The following is a 19,374-nucleotide window of genomic DNA, read 5'->3' as shown; positions in this document are numbered from 1 at the left end:
GAAAAGACTAGGATTCAAGCGTAAAGGTCCTAGAAAATTTAATGAGCGGTAGAATTGCGTGAATCGTTGTCTATATTTTTGCTCTCTATATTAACCTATCTTACTGGTTTTGCGACTATGGTAAAAAATCATCCAGCATATCTATGTATTTGCCCACTAGTGCAAATAGTAACGATCTCCTTCTTTCCACAAGGCAGCCAGACAGGCAGTGCTGTATTTATGACAGAGAAAAAGCCTCTGTACAATGATTAAGCCTTCGACACCCGTTATTAATATATTCTCGAAATTACGTTATATAAGAAATCCATTTTCATGTCAGGGGTCCTTTGAAGGCGTTAGTCATCTTCAAGCGCAAGCTAACGCGCTGCGTATAACAAAGACAAATATTTGTTTTACTTATCTCTATGACTCACGTTCATTACACAAAACACAAACATGCAAGAAAATAATTGTTTCGTTGCTATATTGGAACTTGCACCAAAGTCATTTATTTTTATTTTTTAATAGGGTATAATTTTGCATGTCATGTGATTTTCTTTTATATTATTTATTGAATTTTGGAGCTGTTATGTGTTTCAAACGTCGCTGCTCTATAATCTAGGCTATAAATCATGCATAAGAGATAAATAGACTAACACTTAAATGCTTATTTTCCTAAAATATATTGTTAAATTTATATCTTTTTTTTTTTTTGTTATGCTGTTTATTTCACGTTCGAACTTAACTTTTATTATATTGAACACAATTAGTTTCCTATTGATGATAAGACTGACGGATTGATGACGAAGAATTGATGAATGTGATGCGAGACAATCATCATTGTATTCACGTAACAAATCTCTTGAGCCACAGAAGGTGTGGAAATAAGCAATATGAACGTTTTTTCAAGTCGACCCTCGGTGCCTTACAACTTGCGATGTTCTGAAATCTCTTCTGCCATAGTTGTCCAAATGTACTAATTAAATATTATTCAACATTTAGCAAAGTCATATTTCTCATGCGCACATGAGACAATAAATGAAGATCTTGATTTACATAAAAGTAAAGGCGTTTTTATAGTTCATAGAGCGTTCTCTGGTACAAGCAGGGAGTGCGAATCGCGTTCAGTGTTTCGAGCTGTGCCATCGACACAGCGAAGAATTAGCGCATGTGTTGGCTATATTTCGAGCTGCACTTTATGTAAACAAAAACAATCACTTGGATTGTAGGAGAAATTCAGAAATTATATTTGAGGATTTTAAGTGAATTAGTAATTGAAACGTGCTGTGGTAGTAAGCGTAGCATCGGGTGGATGTCCGTTTTTGCTGTGAGCTAACTACAATACATCATTAGCGTGAATAAAGTCGATAATAGCCCGAGGGTGGAACATCTGTTCTAAGTATGCATTAGCCTTTTTTATCGGATAGGCATGAAGATAAAGAAGTTGTGTTCCTAGAAATGTAGAATAGGCATCTACCGGGAAGGGTTAAGATGTGCGCTAAACATTGTTCTGAACATGACATAATCAGACTGAGCAGACACATAAAGCGCACAGTAAAGAGTTAGCTAGTTCGAATTTTACTTTTAAAGATGCGTTTCCGTGATATCTGCCTTTCGTAGAGAAGCGCGAAAATGCAACTAATTTATTTAAAAATTGTTTCCTACATAAAAGAAATATTATAATGTAAGATTGAGTTTATAGCGGTGAATCTGCATATATGCAAATATGTTTGACGGCTGTTGCTAGACACCGATCGTAATAGCGCAGGGGTAACGTTGGAGACCTAAAAGATTAAAGTTTTCGATTTAAATTTTACAAAATACACGATACGGCCTTACTGTTGAACATATTTTTAGCAGTATTTATATTATTGTTATTAAGTGTGCCTGTTGTACCCGTTAAGAAACATAACAATGTTCTCAAATTATGGTGCTATTTTAGGCAGGTTTTCGTCCCAAGTTCAGGCTTCTGCAATGGAAATCTGCTAATGGATATCCGAATCTTCTTAGAATTGAAGCTCTACGATTGCCAGGAGACTGTTACGATCAAGGGCCTGTGCGCTGAACTGGGTATCTCAATTTTTACCGCTCGGAAAGCTTTGAGCGAATTTGTTGAGTCGTTGAGAAATACGGAGAGTGCAAGTTATCCCGTAGATTTGATTTACTATTACGCCGACATTTCTAAAGGCCGTGTATCTCTAAAATTTCGGCCTGTGACTTCATTTGTCAGCAACCATCACGTGGTTGCCATTGCAGCCAAATTTGAAGTTTATGACCTAGTTGAAACCGACGTGGGCTATTTGCTCGAGGGCCGTGTACCCACAATTTTCGAGCCACCGATTCCAGACTTGACTGAAACCAACTAGATCAAATAATTGTAACCATTTTTCTGATGAAGTCAATTAATGCTATTGAAGCAGTAACGGCTTGTGGAAATCTTTCGATTACGGAACAAGAGTACGCAGAAATCGTAGCATTCGGCATTTTTCGTGCACAAAACTCTTTTGTAATGACATGTGTAGGCGACTATTATAATAATGGACGACCAGTCAAATAAAGCCGAAGTGAATTTTAGTTGCCAGCGATGCGGCCATCCGCTCAAGCTCGACTCTTCATTTAGTGCCGTTGATGACCGTCTCGCTACGGACCTGGCAGCACCAATTGTATTACTCAAACCTTCAGCGCACAACGAACAGGTGACGCCCGTGCAGTCGACAGATGGAGTTACCAGACGTGTTACTACTCCGCTCCAGGTAGAGCTGAGAACGATTCTCATAATATGCTCATGCAAGTAATATAATGGGGGATACATATTAACATATTGTATCGGTGCTTAACCCTGTGGATATAATCGTGATGTTGCTTAAACAATTTTCATGTGGTGCATTTTGTACATGTGTCACTTTTCGTAAAAAAAATTTAACGTCTTCCTTCATGTGCATATCGCAACCGACCTGAAGCAGACTGCTAACAGACGAGGGTTCAATTAAATTACCATATAATTTGGTAACTCTATTATATATTTACTTTATATCTTTACTCGTGTGTCCTGTATGGAGGTTGTGGAAGCCGGACCAGGTACGGGCATTGCAGGCAATGGTGACTTTATGCTCGTTGGCAGCAATGTCCATCCAGAGGCTGGACGATTTTCTCTCCATCTGGAAATGACTGCTCAGCTCTTCGATGTGCTTACGGACGAATCGGAAGTAGAGCATCCGTTATGCGAGGATTGCACAGATTCGTTGCTGGATCTCATGGAAGATGAATTGACGATTGCCGAAGCTGAGGTGTGTAGCTGTGGCCAGGATAGCTCGACAGACCGGCATGCGTGGTCGATATTCTTTTATTTTATTTTTTTTGTTTGAAATAAATTTATTTGTTGGTTGCATACGTGTGTGTATATATATTTTTTGATTCACTGTATGCTGGTACCAAAGTTGTATTTCTATCGTTTATAAGAAAAGTCGTAGAGATCTCCTTACAGAGCTATGTATGTTTTAATCGCGAAGGACACTCAAAATAGTGTATCATACATTCGCAGGGTTATCAATACTGTTGTTCAAATCGAGTTGGTAAAAAAAATGGAACAAAAAGGTTATTGGCCAAAAATGGGTAGAAAGCGGAATTACTTTTGTGTTTGATACTGCGATTAATGAGGCAATTGAATGCGACTTTCAATGAAATTGAAAATTCTTTACAAGTTACGTTGTATTAACACTCACAATGCTTATAACTGTCTCATCAGGTAAAAGATTATAAAAAATACCTTAGCGAGCGCAGCGAGAATGACGAAGAAAGTCTTGATCAGTTGGGTATGGAGCTAAAGGAGCTTCAAGATGAAGAACAAGATTTGATTGCACGACTGCAACGCGTCGAAACAGAGCGTGAGGAGGTAATGAACAAAAGGAAAGCGTTAGCAGGCGAGCTGGAAAAATTAGTCGAGGATGAGAAAAAACATTTCAAGGTTTATATGGACCTCAAGCGAGAGTGGATGAACGCAACCGATGAAAAGGTGACTAAGTTGGTTATTTGTTTTTTACGAGATACGTGCATTGCGTATGCACAGCAATACGTTTATAGCAATGTGTTTATACTGCAATATATATATATATATATATATATATATATATACATAAGCCAAATAAAATGTATATCTGTTATAATTGTTATGCCAATGATCTCAGCTTTTAATTTTGGGACAAGAATGGCATGGTTAAAACTCAGGTTATCAACAATAGGTTGTTTTACAATAGCATTTGTAGTAATTTTTAAACTGTAGTTATAGACACGACTAGAATGGGAATAATCAAGCTAGCAATTTGGATAATTGAAACTTAATTTTTAAAGTAAGGTGATCCTTTTATACTAATCTACTTATCTCAGGTAATCGGTTTTGGTGTAATATTTAAGTTGATGTAAATCTCCTTGTCTTTTAGGTATCTGTAGAGAATCAACTTAATTATGCGAAATCTCAACTGGATCTCCTGGAGAAAACGAACGTTTTTAACGCCACATTTCACATTTGGCATGATGGACACTTTGGTACTATCAATGGTTTTCGTCTCGGCCGACTTCCAGATATTCCGGTTGAATGGAAAGAAATCAACATTGCTTGGGGACAGACAGTTCATTTGATGAGTTCTCTAGCCAAGCGCATGGATTTTACGTTCGAAAATTATCGACTCGTTCCGTTTGGCGACCACGCTCACATTGAAGTCCTCAGCGATAAAGGTGTTGATAGACTTCCGCTGTACCATACGGGCGGACTAAGATTTTTGTACGACGTTAAATTCGATCAGGGCATGGTCGCCTTTCTCGAATGTCTGGCACAGTTTAAGAACGAAGTCGAAAAACGAAACAGCGATTTCACGCTACCGTACAGTATGTCACAAGGCACAATTACAGATAACAATAGTGAGAAGGCTTATTCGATCAAATACCAAATGAACAGCGAAGAGGAATGGACGAAAGCACTGAAATTTATGCTCACTAACCTAAAGTGGGCTGTTGCTTATTATACAGCCGATATCTAAAAAGAATTGGTTATCAATAGAAACGTCTAAAGTTTCGCGTCGAAGTAGGAACTGTCCGAGAATAAATGGTAAGATGAAACTCAAAAGGGCCGAGTAATTGAATCCGTGAATTGGTATCCAGTTAGTTGTTTCATGAACAGTGAGTAGTTCGGTAGTGAGATAATATTGAAGAACAGAACAAATAATTATCAGAAAAGTAATGCTATCGCTACACCGTATTGACTAAGTGTGTGTCGAACGCGTTTTCGTCAACGTCGTTTTTGTGGATTGAGCTCAGTACGCAAAGTAGGCTCTGCCTTTACATAGTATTTTGAACGTTTATTATCACATACATAAGTCTCAATAAGTATCGAATGTGTAGGAAATCAAGTGCTCATTAGGGGAAGCTAGGGAAAAATAAATGTGAATTGCTAAGTTTTTTATTTTAAATACTTTGGCCATGTTGAATATCAGCCAGTTTGCATACCCCTCCGTAGTGGCAGAGAGGAAAATAACGTAAATAAAATACACTTGTCTATTACTTAAGAAACCTCGAAGATACTGTGTTCTGTTTTAATAATATTAGTTTTATTTCTTTAGATCCAATAATTTTGGTGGCTGCAGTGTTAATGAAAAAAAAAGCGACTTATAGGCGAAAGACGTTGATGAAGCCAGCCTCAACTAATTTGCTTCAAGTTATCCTATTCAGTAAGTAAAAATTGTGATGCAATATATATATTTTTATGTAGCTCTACGTCAGACAAATGCCAATTTACTTGAGGTCTACCTATAACAATGGTATCAAGTAATTCGATAAAAACTTCCCGGTCTTGGACAAAAATGAAGTTTTCCCTATTGTATTTAAGCCACTTGACAGGTATATAGTTTACGAAGTATGCACCTCTTGAGCTGCTTTCGATTTGCAAACGCTTTTTTAGACTAAGGTCGTTCTCTTTACAGTTTTAGTGTCACTCGGTTTGGTACCTGTTGTCTGTACTCTATTTACATCGATTTGATAGAGCCATTGGTTAGGGGCGCGCGGCTATGATGTACGCGCAGTTGCGTCGTTAACCAATAACTTGCCGATGTTATCGTTTTGTTGTTATCTCCCTGGCATGTTGCATCGCATTCATTCTTAGCTTTGGTCTATATCTCGGTCTCTATTCGATACTGTGAGTCGTATTTGAAAGTGTCGTTTTCGCTTCCCGCTCCCCTCATGGATAACACACCCTCACCATTAAGCCATATGATTATAAACGCAGACAAGCCAAGTGATACATGGCTCGACAGTTTTTACATTTTGCCTATTAGAGCTGCATTTAGCTTTTTTTCTAATAAAGCACTGCATGTGATATTTGGTGGATTAATGTGCTTAAACGTCTGAACCTAGCCATTAGCACCGCTTGGATTACAGCTATTATGCCATAACAGACATAGCTGCTGGCACGTTTTATATTTATTTCTTGTTTGAATTTTTATAATGTACTTTCTTTTTGAATAATAATTTATTTTCCTTATTCAGAAGGTACAAAGTCATACATTATGTTGGAATATTACCAAAGTCGACAGATATACGATAGACAGACATAGTTATTATTTATTTAAACTAAAATGTCACTCTTCTATCTAGTAGCTACCCGGGCTAAGAACCCTGAATATCGGTTCAGTTTTATTATGCTAAATTCGTTGCGGCATTGTCAATCAGATCAGGACCAACTGAAATGAATTTTTGCTACCAAAACTGTAACAAGCTGTTGTGTCCTGACGCGTTCTTAAAGCACATAGGCATTTAAGTGATAATCGAGTTAGCGGTTTTGATCAATTTATCTAAAAATGTAGTAATGTGTGAAATCTTCTGACAGAGTCAGGCGATGTATCGCACCACCGAGGTTTGTTTATTTAATATTATTTTAAATGAACGATATCCCTTACAGTTAATGTACACAGTATTAATATCTTTGAAATTACTCGATTGGGCTGCGTGTATAAAATTATGAAATTTTTCATAATATAATTATTATCCAAGTAGAGCCACTTTGTCGGCATGGTTATACACCATGCATATCCCTGACGCAATTGATATATTTAATGATAAACAAATGGCTTTCACCTTTCAGAATCATCATGATGATATTTTTTGAAGGATGAATTCTACAGCGAAATTGTGCAGGAAAATTTGAATCGATTAAATTTGATTAAAAAGTAAGATTTAACAAACCTGAATTTAAGTGGAAAGATTTCAGTGTTGTTCATGATTCACTGTCCGTATACCAGGTTCAGGTAATATGCTGTAAAAGTAATTCTAAATATTGATATTATTGAGAATAGCGAGTGTTGCTTGCTGTAGCATATGGTATTTAACGGTTGGCAAAAACAATTTTGAATAAACATGTTTACTGTTGAATTTATCGAAAATTCGAAAGAACGCTGTTTGCTTCGCTTATCACTGTAGATCGTTACGATGTTGCTTTCATTTTCGAATAGATGAAGGAATTGAAAAACCATTGTAAAGGACTCACGGTATCTGATTATATTATTTAGGCAAATCAGTTAGAGATCAGATAATGATAATGTTCATAGTACGATAGCCTCATTTTACAAAAACCATATAGTTGTAAAAAATCTTCACTAAAAGAGGGGGCTTGCTTAACGTTGATACCTTATGAGCGAACGCCAATCGATAGATTGCGATGAGCTGAATAAAACGTATGCCTAGAATTCAATGAGCGAATCAAAAATAAATTTCAATTAGGAAACTGAAGCGACAAATGTAGAGTATTAACTGAAACATGTAAAATCTTAAAATGTTTAATAATCTTAGAATATTTATTTATTTTTTTATTTAGAAGGATAGGTAACTGTTGAATATAAAAAAGAAAAGATAAAAAGTTAATCTTCGGTAGCGTCCCGGAAACACACTCAATAGGTTAGCTTACTCTATCAATGACAACATCTCGTAAGGGATGGCAAAAGGCCCACTCGATTCGCGTTCGCTACAAAATCATGGTCAATCAGTCAACACTAAAGGCTCCGTAATTACATTAGGTAGAGTAATGAAATAATTACCGGCGAGTAATAGACCAGGGTAGCTCGTCATATACACCGTCAGTGTATATGAATTATAGATTATATTATGTAAATGTTTAACACATATGATGATTCCATTATACATAAGTGGTCCGCATATTAAGAACTTATGTGCAGCCTTCTTTGTAAGAAAAATGTTTCAATAGTCGAGTTTATCCAGCACATACCACTGTCCTCGTAGATGTCCATAAGCGCAGTAAGTAGCAAGTGTGGCAACAGCGGCGTGATAAGTTCAGTCGTTTTTTTTAATTTCTTCTGCGTAACGTCTCCTAAATAAGTGACTGTAGGCGCCATTTGAACGAGACCCATAACGTTAAAGGAGATTTAGTGACAGCTGAATCTGCCTGAATGCGATCTGAAAAAAACTGGTTGATTGCTGTTAGCGCGTCGAGGTAAGCTCGCTACACGTGTCAAAATTGCATCGACTTCCCTATTTCAGATAGCAGTTCCATATTAAAGTGCGTAATGATATTAACGATAGAGTTGGGTTTCCATCCTGGTCTTCAACCCAACATATTGGGCTTCCAGATCGATGTACAGTACGATTCAGGAATTATTGCGTTTCCTGGCTACTTGAACGACATTAGGGATGATATGAACAAACGAAGCAAGAACTTTCCGCTGCCATACAACATGCTGAATGGTTCGGTTATTAATGATCGCGCTTATTAGATTAGATGCCTGACGACCAAGCCGGAGCAATGGACGAAAGCGCGAATACATGCTCATTAACACCAAATGGATTCTCGCGTATCACTCCGTTGCTTTAAGGTAATTGTAGTATTATTACTGATGTGCCAATAGTAAATACTTGGTTTTCATCAAGGTGGCTGACCGGAGAATTTATCTGTCGTTCCGAAATGAATATCTATTATTATAGCCGTGCATATCATACATACATAGCACACAGACAGACATTCTCGGTGGAGAAGCATCGATGCAACTCACACACCGTAAGGTCGTACTTTAGACCTTGTTGTTTGTTGACAAGGGGTTGCAGATCATGTATCTTCCGTTAGGAATAGTTTATTGTTTTAAATTAACCATAGCCATTAACTTAAAAAAGAATATTATTGTTTTTTATTAATGGGCCTCTATAGGCTGCTTTGGAAGGTGCTGAAAGACGCAGTTTTAACTGCGTTCGTCCAGATATCTGCATAGTTGAGTTTGTTATGTATACTGATAATTAAAAAAGTTTCTCCAAAAAGAGTTAGTGAAGTGCTAAGTTGTTTATAAAGAAGTAACGTATAAATAACGAATAAGGAGTATACAAAAACTAAAGTGAAAAAATATAATCTAGGACAGTGTAATATCTTAATGTGTCCAAATATATTAGATGACAATGGTCTGATTTGGTTATATGTGGCGATCATTGTGTACTGATCCAAACGAATTATATTGGTATTTGATAATAATAATAGTAATAAGACTATTTTAATATGGCGACTGCAGGAATGTCACATTCTCCGGATTCATAACCACGATATTCCAGAATTGACTATATACCTAAAGAGCAACTAGTATACCTTTCCAAACCATTTAGTTCCTAATTCCGTATCACCATTCGCTTACATTTTCCAGTGCATGTATCGTAGCTTTTCCTACCCGTAAAGTACTCGAACTGGCATCTATAACGCCGCGCCGATCAGGTATTTTGCGAAACTATTTTTGCTGAATAGTTTTAGCTTGTGCAAAAAATGTGTATCTTGAAACTCCACTTGAATTATTTTTTCGTCGAAAGTTTGCACGTAATTCCTTCTAACAGTCTTGTCCACTACTAAATCATATTAGCAGCTTTAGTAAGTGGGATGTCGCTTGCCGGTTTCCTATATATGTCCTATAGGTTAACTAAATTGCTTTCAGTTATTCAATATAAAACACTCAATACATGTCTTTCTTTCTTTATTCTACCTTACTAGGCGGCGTAAACTGTTTAATCCGTGTAATCTAATATTCACGACCGCGAGTTAATCGAAAAGCAGCATCATTCCATACCTGTAATGTCCATGTGACACTAATTGGGCCAGCGATTTTCGTGACGGCAATAGAAACATTTGAAATATGCTTCGTTTAAGTAGTGCATAACGCAGTAGGCACTGAAGCAGTTTATATCTTAGCGAGGAGCGCAGGAATATCATGTCTATGCCCGCAAGTGGGGCAACTGGGATTGCTGCACCCTCTCTTCTGGTGACTGTAACTGTGATCCGCCGAACCCTTGGAAGTTTCGACCGCGTCAGCGTAGGCTCCAGCAAGAAACGTGAGCGGAAAGAAGGGGATATACTTTTAGATTAACTTTACTAAAGCCTGTTAAAATCTGGGGAATGTTTGTGGACACGCGATCACAAATGCAATTGAATTTGTTTCAGTAGCAATTAGGAGGTCAAACATTTTTGTAAGTAGGTAGGAAGGGTTGATTCAAAAAAACATAATGATACGTCGACGTTGAGAGACAGTTCGCATTGTGTGAGAACACCCCCGTAACAACTTTATTGTAATAATCAAGTTGCGCTCCAGATGGAGCAATTAACATTATTTAACATTGATTAAACAGTCTTGATGTGTTTGTACTGAAAGCTTTGACATATGACAAACATGACGATTGATGTTGTAATCCTTCTAATGACCAGGTATAACATAAATGGCTCCGTACATGCGTCAACGTACAGAGCACCATATGGCCTCGGTCGTATTGTATTCGCAAGAACCGATCTAATAGAATGGTATTTTCTGCGACGGTAGAAGTGTGTTAGATAGAAAAAGTTATCAATTTGACGATTTAGTAGAGCTTTACTTTTTATTAGCTGGACAAAGGACGGAATAGATATGACATAGTCCGACATACGGGTGGTCTAGAGTGGCTAATTTAAAAGGGTTCTTACATACACAAGTTGTGCACATAACAAGCTAGGAGTTCCGCTTAAGTACTGAGCTAAAATAATAGAACGCATATGAGATGGTTTTCATTAGTGATTAATTCGGTTAAATGCTGAACATGAAATCTTAGTTATGACATAGACCTACACATAGACAACAGCAGCGATAACAACGGTAGCACAAAGAAAGGCACCGAAACACAATCCTCCGAGATAAGTAATCCATGATCCAACAAATGTTGATTTGCTATGAGAAGCCAGCCACACGAAAAACCCGAACAAGGTTTGAAAATCGTCTGCTAAAATCGTCTGCTAAAATCAAAAAGGTATCGATAAATGGCAGCCGTAGCAATTCGACGAGCAAACTCGCTATGAGGGGTTAGCCGTGTCTGTACTGATCTGTATAGCGCATCTGTTACCGCTGGGTGTAGCACACAGATCATTAAACCACGATCTATATAATTCTCGATTAAGAGGACAACACAAGAATACAACATCGCAAACAATCGTGTAAAAATGCTAATACTTTCAGTATTCACAGAGCTAAGTAATATCTCAGGTGTAGAGGTAGTTTTTGACTTTGTGCGAATTGACCATTGTTATCTTATGTTCCGCGTATTAAAGCGATTCTCTAGGCCTTCTATTCATTTGGAAAAGCTTTTTGGACTGCTTGCGTGAGGCGAAACAGATCGGCGGAAATCTAAACTGTGGCAATTAGCTATTGAACATGACAAAATTATTGTAACAACTGGTTGTTGCACGGCTTAATTTAATAAGTTTTAATTAGACCTGATGTATCACCACGATGTAACGGTGCATATTTTATGTCTTTTTTTTTGTTTATTAAACAATGTTTTAGTTACGTCGCGCAATATAGATTCTGTTACGTGAAGCATCGATAACTAAGGATTAGATGCCTTCCTGTTAAATACAAGTAGATAAATTTCGATATTTCAATAAATGACATTTTTATTGTTAAAAATATGTGTAATTGCTTGAGAAAGAACGCACTGTTGCAATACAGGCTTCTACAAGCCCATTCTTACCAGTTCATTAGGACCTATTCTGAGTTCCCTAAAAAAATGGTCATATTTAAAAAAACTACCTTTTTTTTGAGAAAACTTAAATAAATGCTATGTCGACTTTAGCAGTATGTCGGTAGCAGGCTTAAGTTCCATAATATAACTTCCGATACCGGTATTGTAGCTCGGAAAGAGCACTGCCTTTTAGTGTTAGCTAATATCGTCAGATTGAAAATTCTACTACAACAGCATAATCAATTATTTATATGCACTAAATAGAATCATGTTATCTGTATGATAATTCTAACATGATACCACCGTAAATACTCGCTGTGTTTACTCTTCTGAAATATTGTAAATATATCAACAATCTGCCCCCTTGGCGTGATAAAGGTGAATTGACCTAATTTTCATTCTCGTATTCTATTTACGTAGACATAATAAATACTAACAACGCAGGTCTCGGTGGATCAGACGGTTCCATTTAGGGTTATGTTAATAACCTTGAACCGTTTCCGACAGCATATACGCAGTCAGGATAAGAAAGTAGAATTGCTAACAACTATAATAAGAAAAAAATTCAATGACATCCTACGCATTGCTGCTGGAATGTTTTTTATTTTGTTACCAGACTTTGGCCTTGATCAAACTCCACTTTGTAGAACTGATGAGGCAACCAAATGATGCCGATTTCGATAAAGTAAATGGGAGCTCAATACTTAAAAAATCATTAGGTATTGGTGAAGAATTTACCATTGTGGCCTTGGATGATGCATTGCTTCACTGGAACAAATGCTAATTCGGTCAACGAAAAAGCTGTGCCTTATGTTTTATAGGGTTGGTTTCGTTGAATTTCAAGTCTTACTAGCAGTAAACCTTAAAGAAAGACCTTATAAAACATTTCAGTGGCTGTAATAGATGCTATTGGCGAAAATCAAAAGGCTATAGTATTATTACTGATAATTTCTGCTTTTTAGATTTATTCAACTAGGTTTGCTTTAACAGATATATCAGTCTATCTCCGCTTAATACCCATGATGTCCATGGCTAAAAGAAATACCATAACCGTACCCGTGGCCAATAGCCTCGGGGGCGGCTACATGAATAGGGGTGGCAATAGCGGCCTTAGCAATGACTGGGGCAACGTGATGCTTCTGGAAATAGGTGTGCGAGTGGCCGACGTGATGGACCGGGGCGGCAACAACAGCCTTGGAGATAACGGGGGCGGCGATGGCATGGCCATATCCGTGTCCATAGGAGGAGCCGATAGAGGCGTGGCCATATCCATGACCGAGGCCGTGACCTCCGAAAGTGGCCTGGGCTGCGGTAACAGCCAAGGCGAAAAAGGCGACAACCTAGAGAAAGAAGAATTGGTGAGTTTTTCGAGTACGTAGCTTGAAACGAACGACTTGTTTAGAAACTTATCAGGGTATCGTTAAGGTAAATTCAATGACAAGTCTCGTCATAGGATTCGGTGGAAAATGAGCAACAGATGACGTTTGAGAAACAGACTGGTCTACTGTCTACAGAGGTCACGGTGAGATTAGGTACTGTGAACAGTTCGCTTCAAGTTGTAACTTAGCATAGTAGCAAGTTGCACTCACAAAGAACATGTTGATGCAGTCGTGAGAAGGAACTACGATGAAGTCCAAATCGCGAACGGACTTTTATACCCGGTGGCACGCCCTTACTTAACGTAGCATCGACTGCGGTCGTACCGTTCGTAATAGAAAAAACTCGCTAAACTAAACGCGATTGACCTTCCAGAAGAATCAATACTGGCAGTAAAAATCGAACCATTCCAGCTATTAGACTGGTCATCGTTTTGTCACTGGTAAATATGCTTAATAATCTACCCAAGCCTATAATGTTATTAAATATCTTAACCTGCGTCAACTAATAGACGATAAATAGATCTAGCTGTTTAACCCGTTATAGCTATCTGTATTTTATGTACCTGCGTTATAGGAGGGCACGAAGCATGAGACACCCATTTTGGCAATATTTGTCGCGCTATTGAGCATTGAGGATGCAATTAATTTAAATTAAATTTTCTATTTTTGATCGTACATGTGAGTGACAGTGTATCGATTTTGGAAGTATGCTGTCCAGGGTTGTTTAGAAAAAAAGACATTTTTTTTAAATTGCGCAAACTTTTTTCAAAGTTTTACTAAATAAGTTGTCATAGCTCATCAATTTTATAGTGATGAAGAAATTTTTTAGGAGCGCAGTATAATACCAATGGTAGACAAAAGAACATTGATATTGAGTAACTTGGGTCTCCTACATAAGACACGAAATGTTTGATGAGTGTATCTAGAAGCCTGGACAAATTAAGCTTAGCGCCGGGAGTATATAGAGCCCAAATGATTAATTGATTAAAAAATTATTTATCACCAACGATGTTCGTGTGAAAGACTTCTATAAAAATTGTACATCGATATAAGCTTTTACGATTAGGTATAAAAAAATACGCTTGTCAAAGTACCCGTCCGTCAAGTTTCATTATGATTAACTTACATTGGTGTGTCTATGTGGACCGTCTGGAAGGGATCTAACCCAACCATAGTTTAACTGCGACAATAAGAAATAGATTTTTTTTTATATTTAGATTATATTTATATAAGTCTGAACAGACCCATAAACGAGGGACAATGTAAATCAATAGACTGTACAAATTGTGATTACTATATGACATTGCAGGATCACACCGAAGCACTGAAATTGAAGCCTATATCAAAACCCGGTTTTCGGTATCTTGAATGTATAAAAGGTATTTGTCGACAAAGTATTATAAGCCTAACACTTTGTCTGCTTCAACACTCATTTTGATGCAACGATTTCAACCCCTATATTTATCGCACTTGTACGCTAGCAATAATTCTTGTTTGTATATATTATAGGGACCAATTAGTGACGCCAAGCGTCAATTTTCTCGAACAAGCAGTAGATAAGGAAATTATTTTTGGTTATGCAAATACAACCGTTAAGAGCTGCTAGAGCGTTAGTTTTAGTTTGTGGGTATGTTTCGTTATAATAAAGTGTTAGATTGACTAGTCTGTCTGAGTTGCCTGAAAAGGACATGGCCAAACCGTACCTTCAGTTATTCAAGAATCCTTACTGAATCCCGCGTTTCATACAACGTTATCAATAAATATCAGAACTGCGGAAAGTCAGAGTAGGACGATACTCTATTTGATTAATTCGCCCTTCATTCATATTAAAAAGGTATACTTTAAAGAACAGGGCGTTACAATATTCGTCGTGAAAAAAGAGTTAACCAGAATTTAGTACTACCCAAGAAACGAAGGCCCGAGGCTTCTTACGTTGCTTAAGCTTTATCTTTAATCGATGCCTCGAAAGGCTGATAGAGATAATGAGATTTCTGACACAAGTTGTAGTTTAGGAGAAGGTACAATCGTGTACAAGTCATGGCAGGTTTCCCATGTTTCAGATCTGTAGTCTTAGCTCTTGGAAAATGCTCCTAACTTTTCCTTTATCAATGCTGTTAGCTTTCGCAGCTCATTATATTGTCGTATACATAACTTATCCTTATTGGCGCTACCCGAAATAGGAAGCCCCATCCTTATAGCAGAAGGGTATAGTAGAGCATGACGGTTTGAAGCAATTCGTGCCATGCTTCCATGAATATACCGTTTCCAGTGCTAACTGAGCGCATGCATGCGATCATTTTCCCTTATTGACTCTATTCGTTATTGCTAAGGCTTCTTGAATCCTGAATATACAGGTACATGCAAAATATTTACTGCCTATCATTACTTGTTCACCGCTAATACATTAATTTGACCTGGAATATCGCAGTCCACCGAATAACAGCTGCGTCTACATAAGCGGGTATCCATAACCGTGACTTAAAGGAGAAACAGCACCATTCTGTACCTATGACGTCCATATTTGATATGAGTTGGGGCAGCGATCTTCGCTACGGCAAGAGGGACATTTGAAGTATGCTTCGTTTACGTAGAGTACAACGAAGTAAGCACTGGAGCAGCTTGTATATTAGAGAAGGGCGCAGCAATAGCTTGGCGATCCGTGTTTATGCCAACTCAATCGCTATTCCATAGGTGTAATCGTGTCCTTCCAAACCTCTGTAACATCCGACAAACCGGTATACGGTGCGGCAATTGCAACGGCCAGAAGATCGAGCTAAAGTGGGTAGGAAGAGCAGAGCATTTTTTGTAGCTGAGCTTAATAGTTTCTAATAAGTCTAACGCTCGTTAGAATCTCATTGGTTTATAGCTGGTGTATGTAGCCTTTGAATTCGTCCGTTCGTAGACACGTTAGAACAATTGTTATAGCAGTTGTTGAAAATTTAGATCCTTTTATGCGTACATAGAGGGTTTACGCTCAGAGGCAGTTCCTATTGCGAAGCAATGGTCGCTGACAACGTCAAGCATACAACATTGTTTAATTAACGTTGCAAATATACATATAGTACCATGCAGCATGTAGAATCGAATTTTGAGTTTACAACTCAAAGATTGGTTCCACGCGAAAAAGTATTTCAACTTAAACTTAACTGAAATTAATTTATATTCCACGTTTGTGTGGTGCTAACTACTATTGGTTTTATATTCATACATATCCGCATATGGGAAGTATGTATCATCCTAAAGCTTGTATAGGACCCCCTCAGGGCATAGCAATTGGAGCGTATAAACAAGTTACTGGTAGAACAAAACACTGCCGGCGTAATTAGCCTTCTATGAGCAGGTTCGACTTTATGGACAGTTACAACAAGCGAGGTCCTAATGACCGTCATACCCAACGCATAATGTTTCTATTAAGAAATCATTATTTACAAGTAGCTTAATCTGCTACAGTTTTTAACTGTGCCTTCTCAGACGATAGAGTTATGTTGATATAAAATAGTGAAATAGGTTGATATAAATATCTATTTTAATTACAGCATATCTATTCAGTCTCGTAACATGAGGGTAAACTAAGTATATAATTGATCAAGATGATATCTATAGCAGACGGATCCTTGTTATGAGCTGGAACTGTGCCATTTCATTGGATCTTATAAAGAGCGGCTTCAGAGACGTAGCCAGACTTGATTTATTCCAGAAATAATAGCGTCAACGTAAGTTAAAACATCTACTGTAGCGGTATGGAACCTACGGCGAGTCAAGTAACTTTACATGCATGCACATATGACGGTGAAAGGGGACGTATCCTTATAATTACTATATTTTGTTTCATCATGAAAGATCACGAAGTAACAGGACGGGCTTCTAATTTAGAGAATGGCAAGATTCCTGTAGATAAAACGTGAATAATCGTGTAAACCTATAGCACTAATTAGGTTTAGAATGGGTACGAGCAAAAATGTTAAAGAAAACTTTGTGTCATTACGTGTTCTGTTGTTCACTCTTCGATAAACACAGTTGAAGCATACGTAAAAAAAATTAAGATGAAGAACCACCCACACAATAGGTTCGAGCAGAACTAAAAGCGTTGTTGTTTGCAGAACAGGCTGGCAATAGGCCAACCTCTGACCTAGAACCCTGGCCCCGTCATGCTGAAAGTCGTATGGCTGGTCGTTATTCGGTCCAGTAGCGATCTACGGTTTTACCAGTTCTTGACGACGCTATATAGGGATACTAAAATGGGAAAAGAAATATTCAGACCATTGGAAATTAACTTTGATAGCAAAATTAATCATTAATGGCAGCTGAAGTTTCCGTGGACAATTCAAACCGTTGGCGTCACCTTCATGTCAATAGTGCCGCCAAAGTGCCCGTTGAGATACCAGAACTGGAAAAAATGCACGTTTATAATTCAGCTTGTTGCCAAGCGCTTACAGCTTATGTTGTGTCGTATTTTTATCGTTTTAGCATACGGGTGCGTGCTTGTCGCCCTCTAAAAGCCGTGCACTCAATAACAATAGCATCGGTTTCGTGTAACCACGGAACCTTATTATTTCGGTGATGGTTGTGCGGCGTGACGACATTACGGAACAGTTGGTTCTCACTCATAGGATAGGGAGGAACTTTTTGTTTCCGCGATGGTAGGTCTGCTGTTTGTTCTAGAAAAAGCTAGCTCTTTGTCGCCGAGAAATGAATGCATACCCGCTCAGATGAAGAACCCGTTAGACTTTATCCCAATTTGGACCGAACACACGTGCAAAATATTTTACATATACAGCGCCCATCACAGATACTCAAATTTATAGAAGCAATATACAGTAAACAATGTAACGAAGATTTCGTGGGGAAGTCAAATAAATCGTTACCGCCGTGTGTTGTGTCTGTCAATATTTGACATATGTATACCAACGTTTCAAACAATTAAGGCAAAATGCAGAGCAATTTAACAAGCTTTCATAGGCATCCTACTCAAATACATTCTTTTTAACCTAGTTTTTGGCCTATCCGCAGCATTTGAGTACACTGATCAGGCTGGCTCTTTCACTGCTCGCTTTTTGTTAAGCTTCCGTACTTAGTTAGCTTCACGCTGGCTTCATTCACCATATTTTTTGGCCGCATGTCTCCATTACAGCAAATTAGACCACTCGCAAAAGCTGGAACTATAACGTCAGGCCCCTCTCACACTTGAATTTAAACGTTAGACTATACTATTCCATCGCGCATGTTAGAAAATATTGCAGACTGCGTTCCACATCAAGATCTTCAACACCGCGTCGATCCTGTCACAATTTGCGATCGCTGTTTCGGCTGACGTAGACATCAGCTGGTCACGCACGGACGGACGGTCCTGTAAGCGTACGCTTTAGGCAATTTGTTTCCCTAGCCACGACAAACGCAAAAGTGCGTCAACTTTTCGGTCAGTCGAAGTTGTCGCCGCAGAGCCGCAACAGTGCTAAGTCCGCCTTGCAACGTGTAAAATCGTGGTGATTTTTAGTAGTTACGTTCTGTTCATTCATTTTAACGAATGGTGGACGATTTTTACAGATGAATTGAAGTTGACGGCGAGCCCAATAAACCACTGACACTTATAGTAATACAGATTCTTGCTAAATATACTTTAAAAATTGAAGAAAGACAATTGCTATGAATGTTGATGCACTGCGTTCAAAGCAATCTTTCTGACCTAAATTAAAGCTGTATTTAAAAAAACAAAAAAAAAAGCTGTGCAAATTAAAGGCGACGATTTGACTATAGCTAACGACCATATCGCATGAAGAGTAGGGCAAAATTTTTGGTCCTATAACAATATTTGTTCAGTGATCTGATGGACCGGTCGATCGTTGAATTTTCTCTTCGAAATAACTGTTTGGTGCTTAATGAGGCAGATCCGAATAGAGGAATTATCATTATCGTGTTCCTTCAATCTAGACGTATAATGTAAAAGTCTGACCTGCAACATGCTTTTGTTTAGTGTGATCTGAACTAACAGTCCGATGTAATGGATGTC

The 19,374-nt window shown here is 38.0% G+C and overlaps 2 protein-coding genes across 2 annotated transcripts; one reads left to right on the top strand and one right to left on the bottom strand.

Moving 5' to 3' along the window:
* The first annotated feature begins 2,511 nt into the window (after positions 1-2,511).
* Atg6 (Beclin-1-like Atg6) lies at positions 2,512-5,548 on the top strand. Its single transcript, XM_022801811.2, has 4 exons — positions 2,512-2,732; positions 3,039-3,266; positions 3,725-3,991; positions 4,416-5,548. The coding sequence occupies exons 1-4, from the start codon at positions 2,517-2,519 to the stop codon at positions 5,010-5,012; spliced, it is 1,308 nt and encodes a 435-aa protein (XP_022657546.1). The 5' UTR covers positions 2,512-2,516; the 3' UTR covers positions 5,013-5,548.
* Positions 5,549-12,571: 7,023 nt separating this feature from the next.
* On the bottom strand, positions 12,572-13,696 carry LOC111249480 (uncharacterized). The gene is made up of 2 exons (XM_022803393.2): positions 13,578-13,696; positions 12,572-13,328 (listed from the first exon to the last, which is right to left on the bottom strand). Exons 1-2 carry the CDS (start codon positions 13,584-13,586, stop codon positions 12,999-13,001), a joined length of 339 nt encoding a protein of 112 aa, XP_022659128.1. The 5' UTR covers positions 13,587-13,696; the 3' UTR covers positions 12,572-12,998.
* Positions 13,697-19,374: the final 5,678 nt, after the last annotated feature.

Source organism: Varroa destructor, unplaced genomic scaffold (assembly GCF_002443255.2).
Source record: "Varroa destructor unplaced genomic scaffold, Vdes_3.0 BEIS01000004.1, whole genome shotgun sequence".
Lineage (NCBI taxonomy): Eukaryota > Metazoa > Arthropoda > Arachnida > Mesostigmata > Varroidae > Varroa > Varroa destructor.
The sequence above is the reverse complement of the archived record's forward strand: the minus strand, read 5'-3'. Positions and strand labels throughout refer to the sequence as shown.

Bases quoted from the DNA above. Each gene is read 5' to 3' on its own strand.
- Atg6 (XM_022801811.2), top strand. From the start codon at position 2,517: ATGGACGACCAGTCAAATAAAGCCGAAGTGAATTTTAGTTGCCAGCGA. The intron at 2,733-3,038 runs GTAGAGCTGAGA...TCCTGTATGGAG, and splicing joins GTGTTACTACTCCGCTCCAG to GTTGTGGAAGCCGGACCAGG. The intron at 3,992-4,415 runs GTGACTAAGTTG...CTTGTCTTTTAG, and splicing joins TGAACGCAACCGATGAAAAG to GTATCTGTAGAGAATCAACT.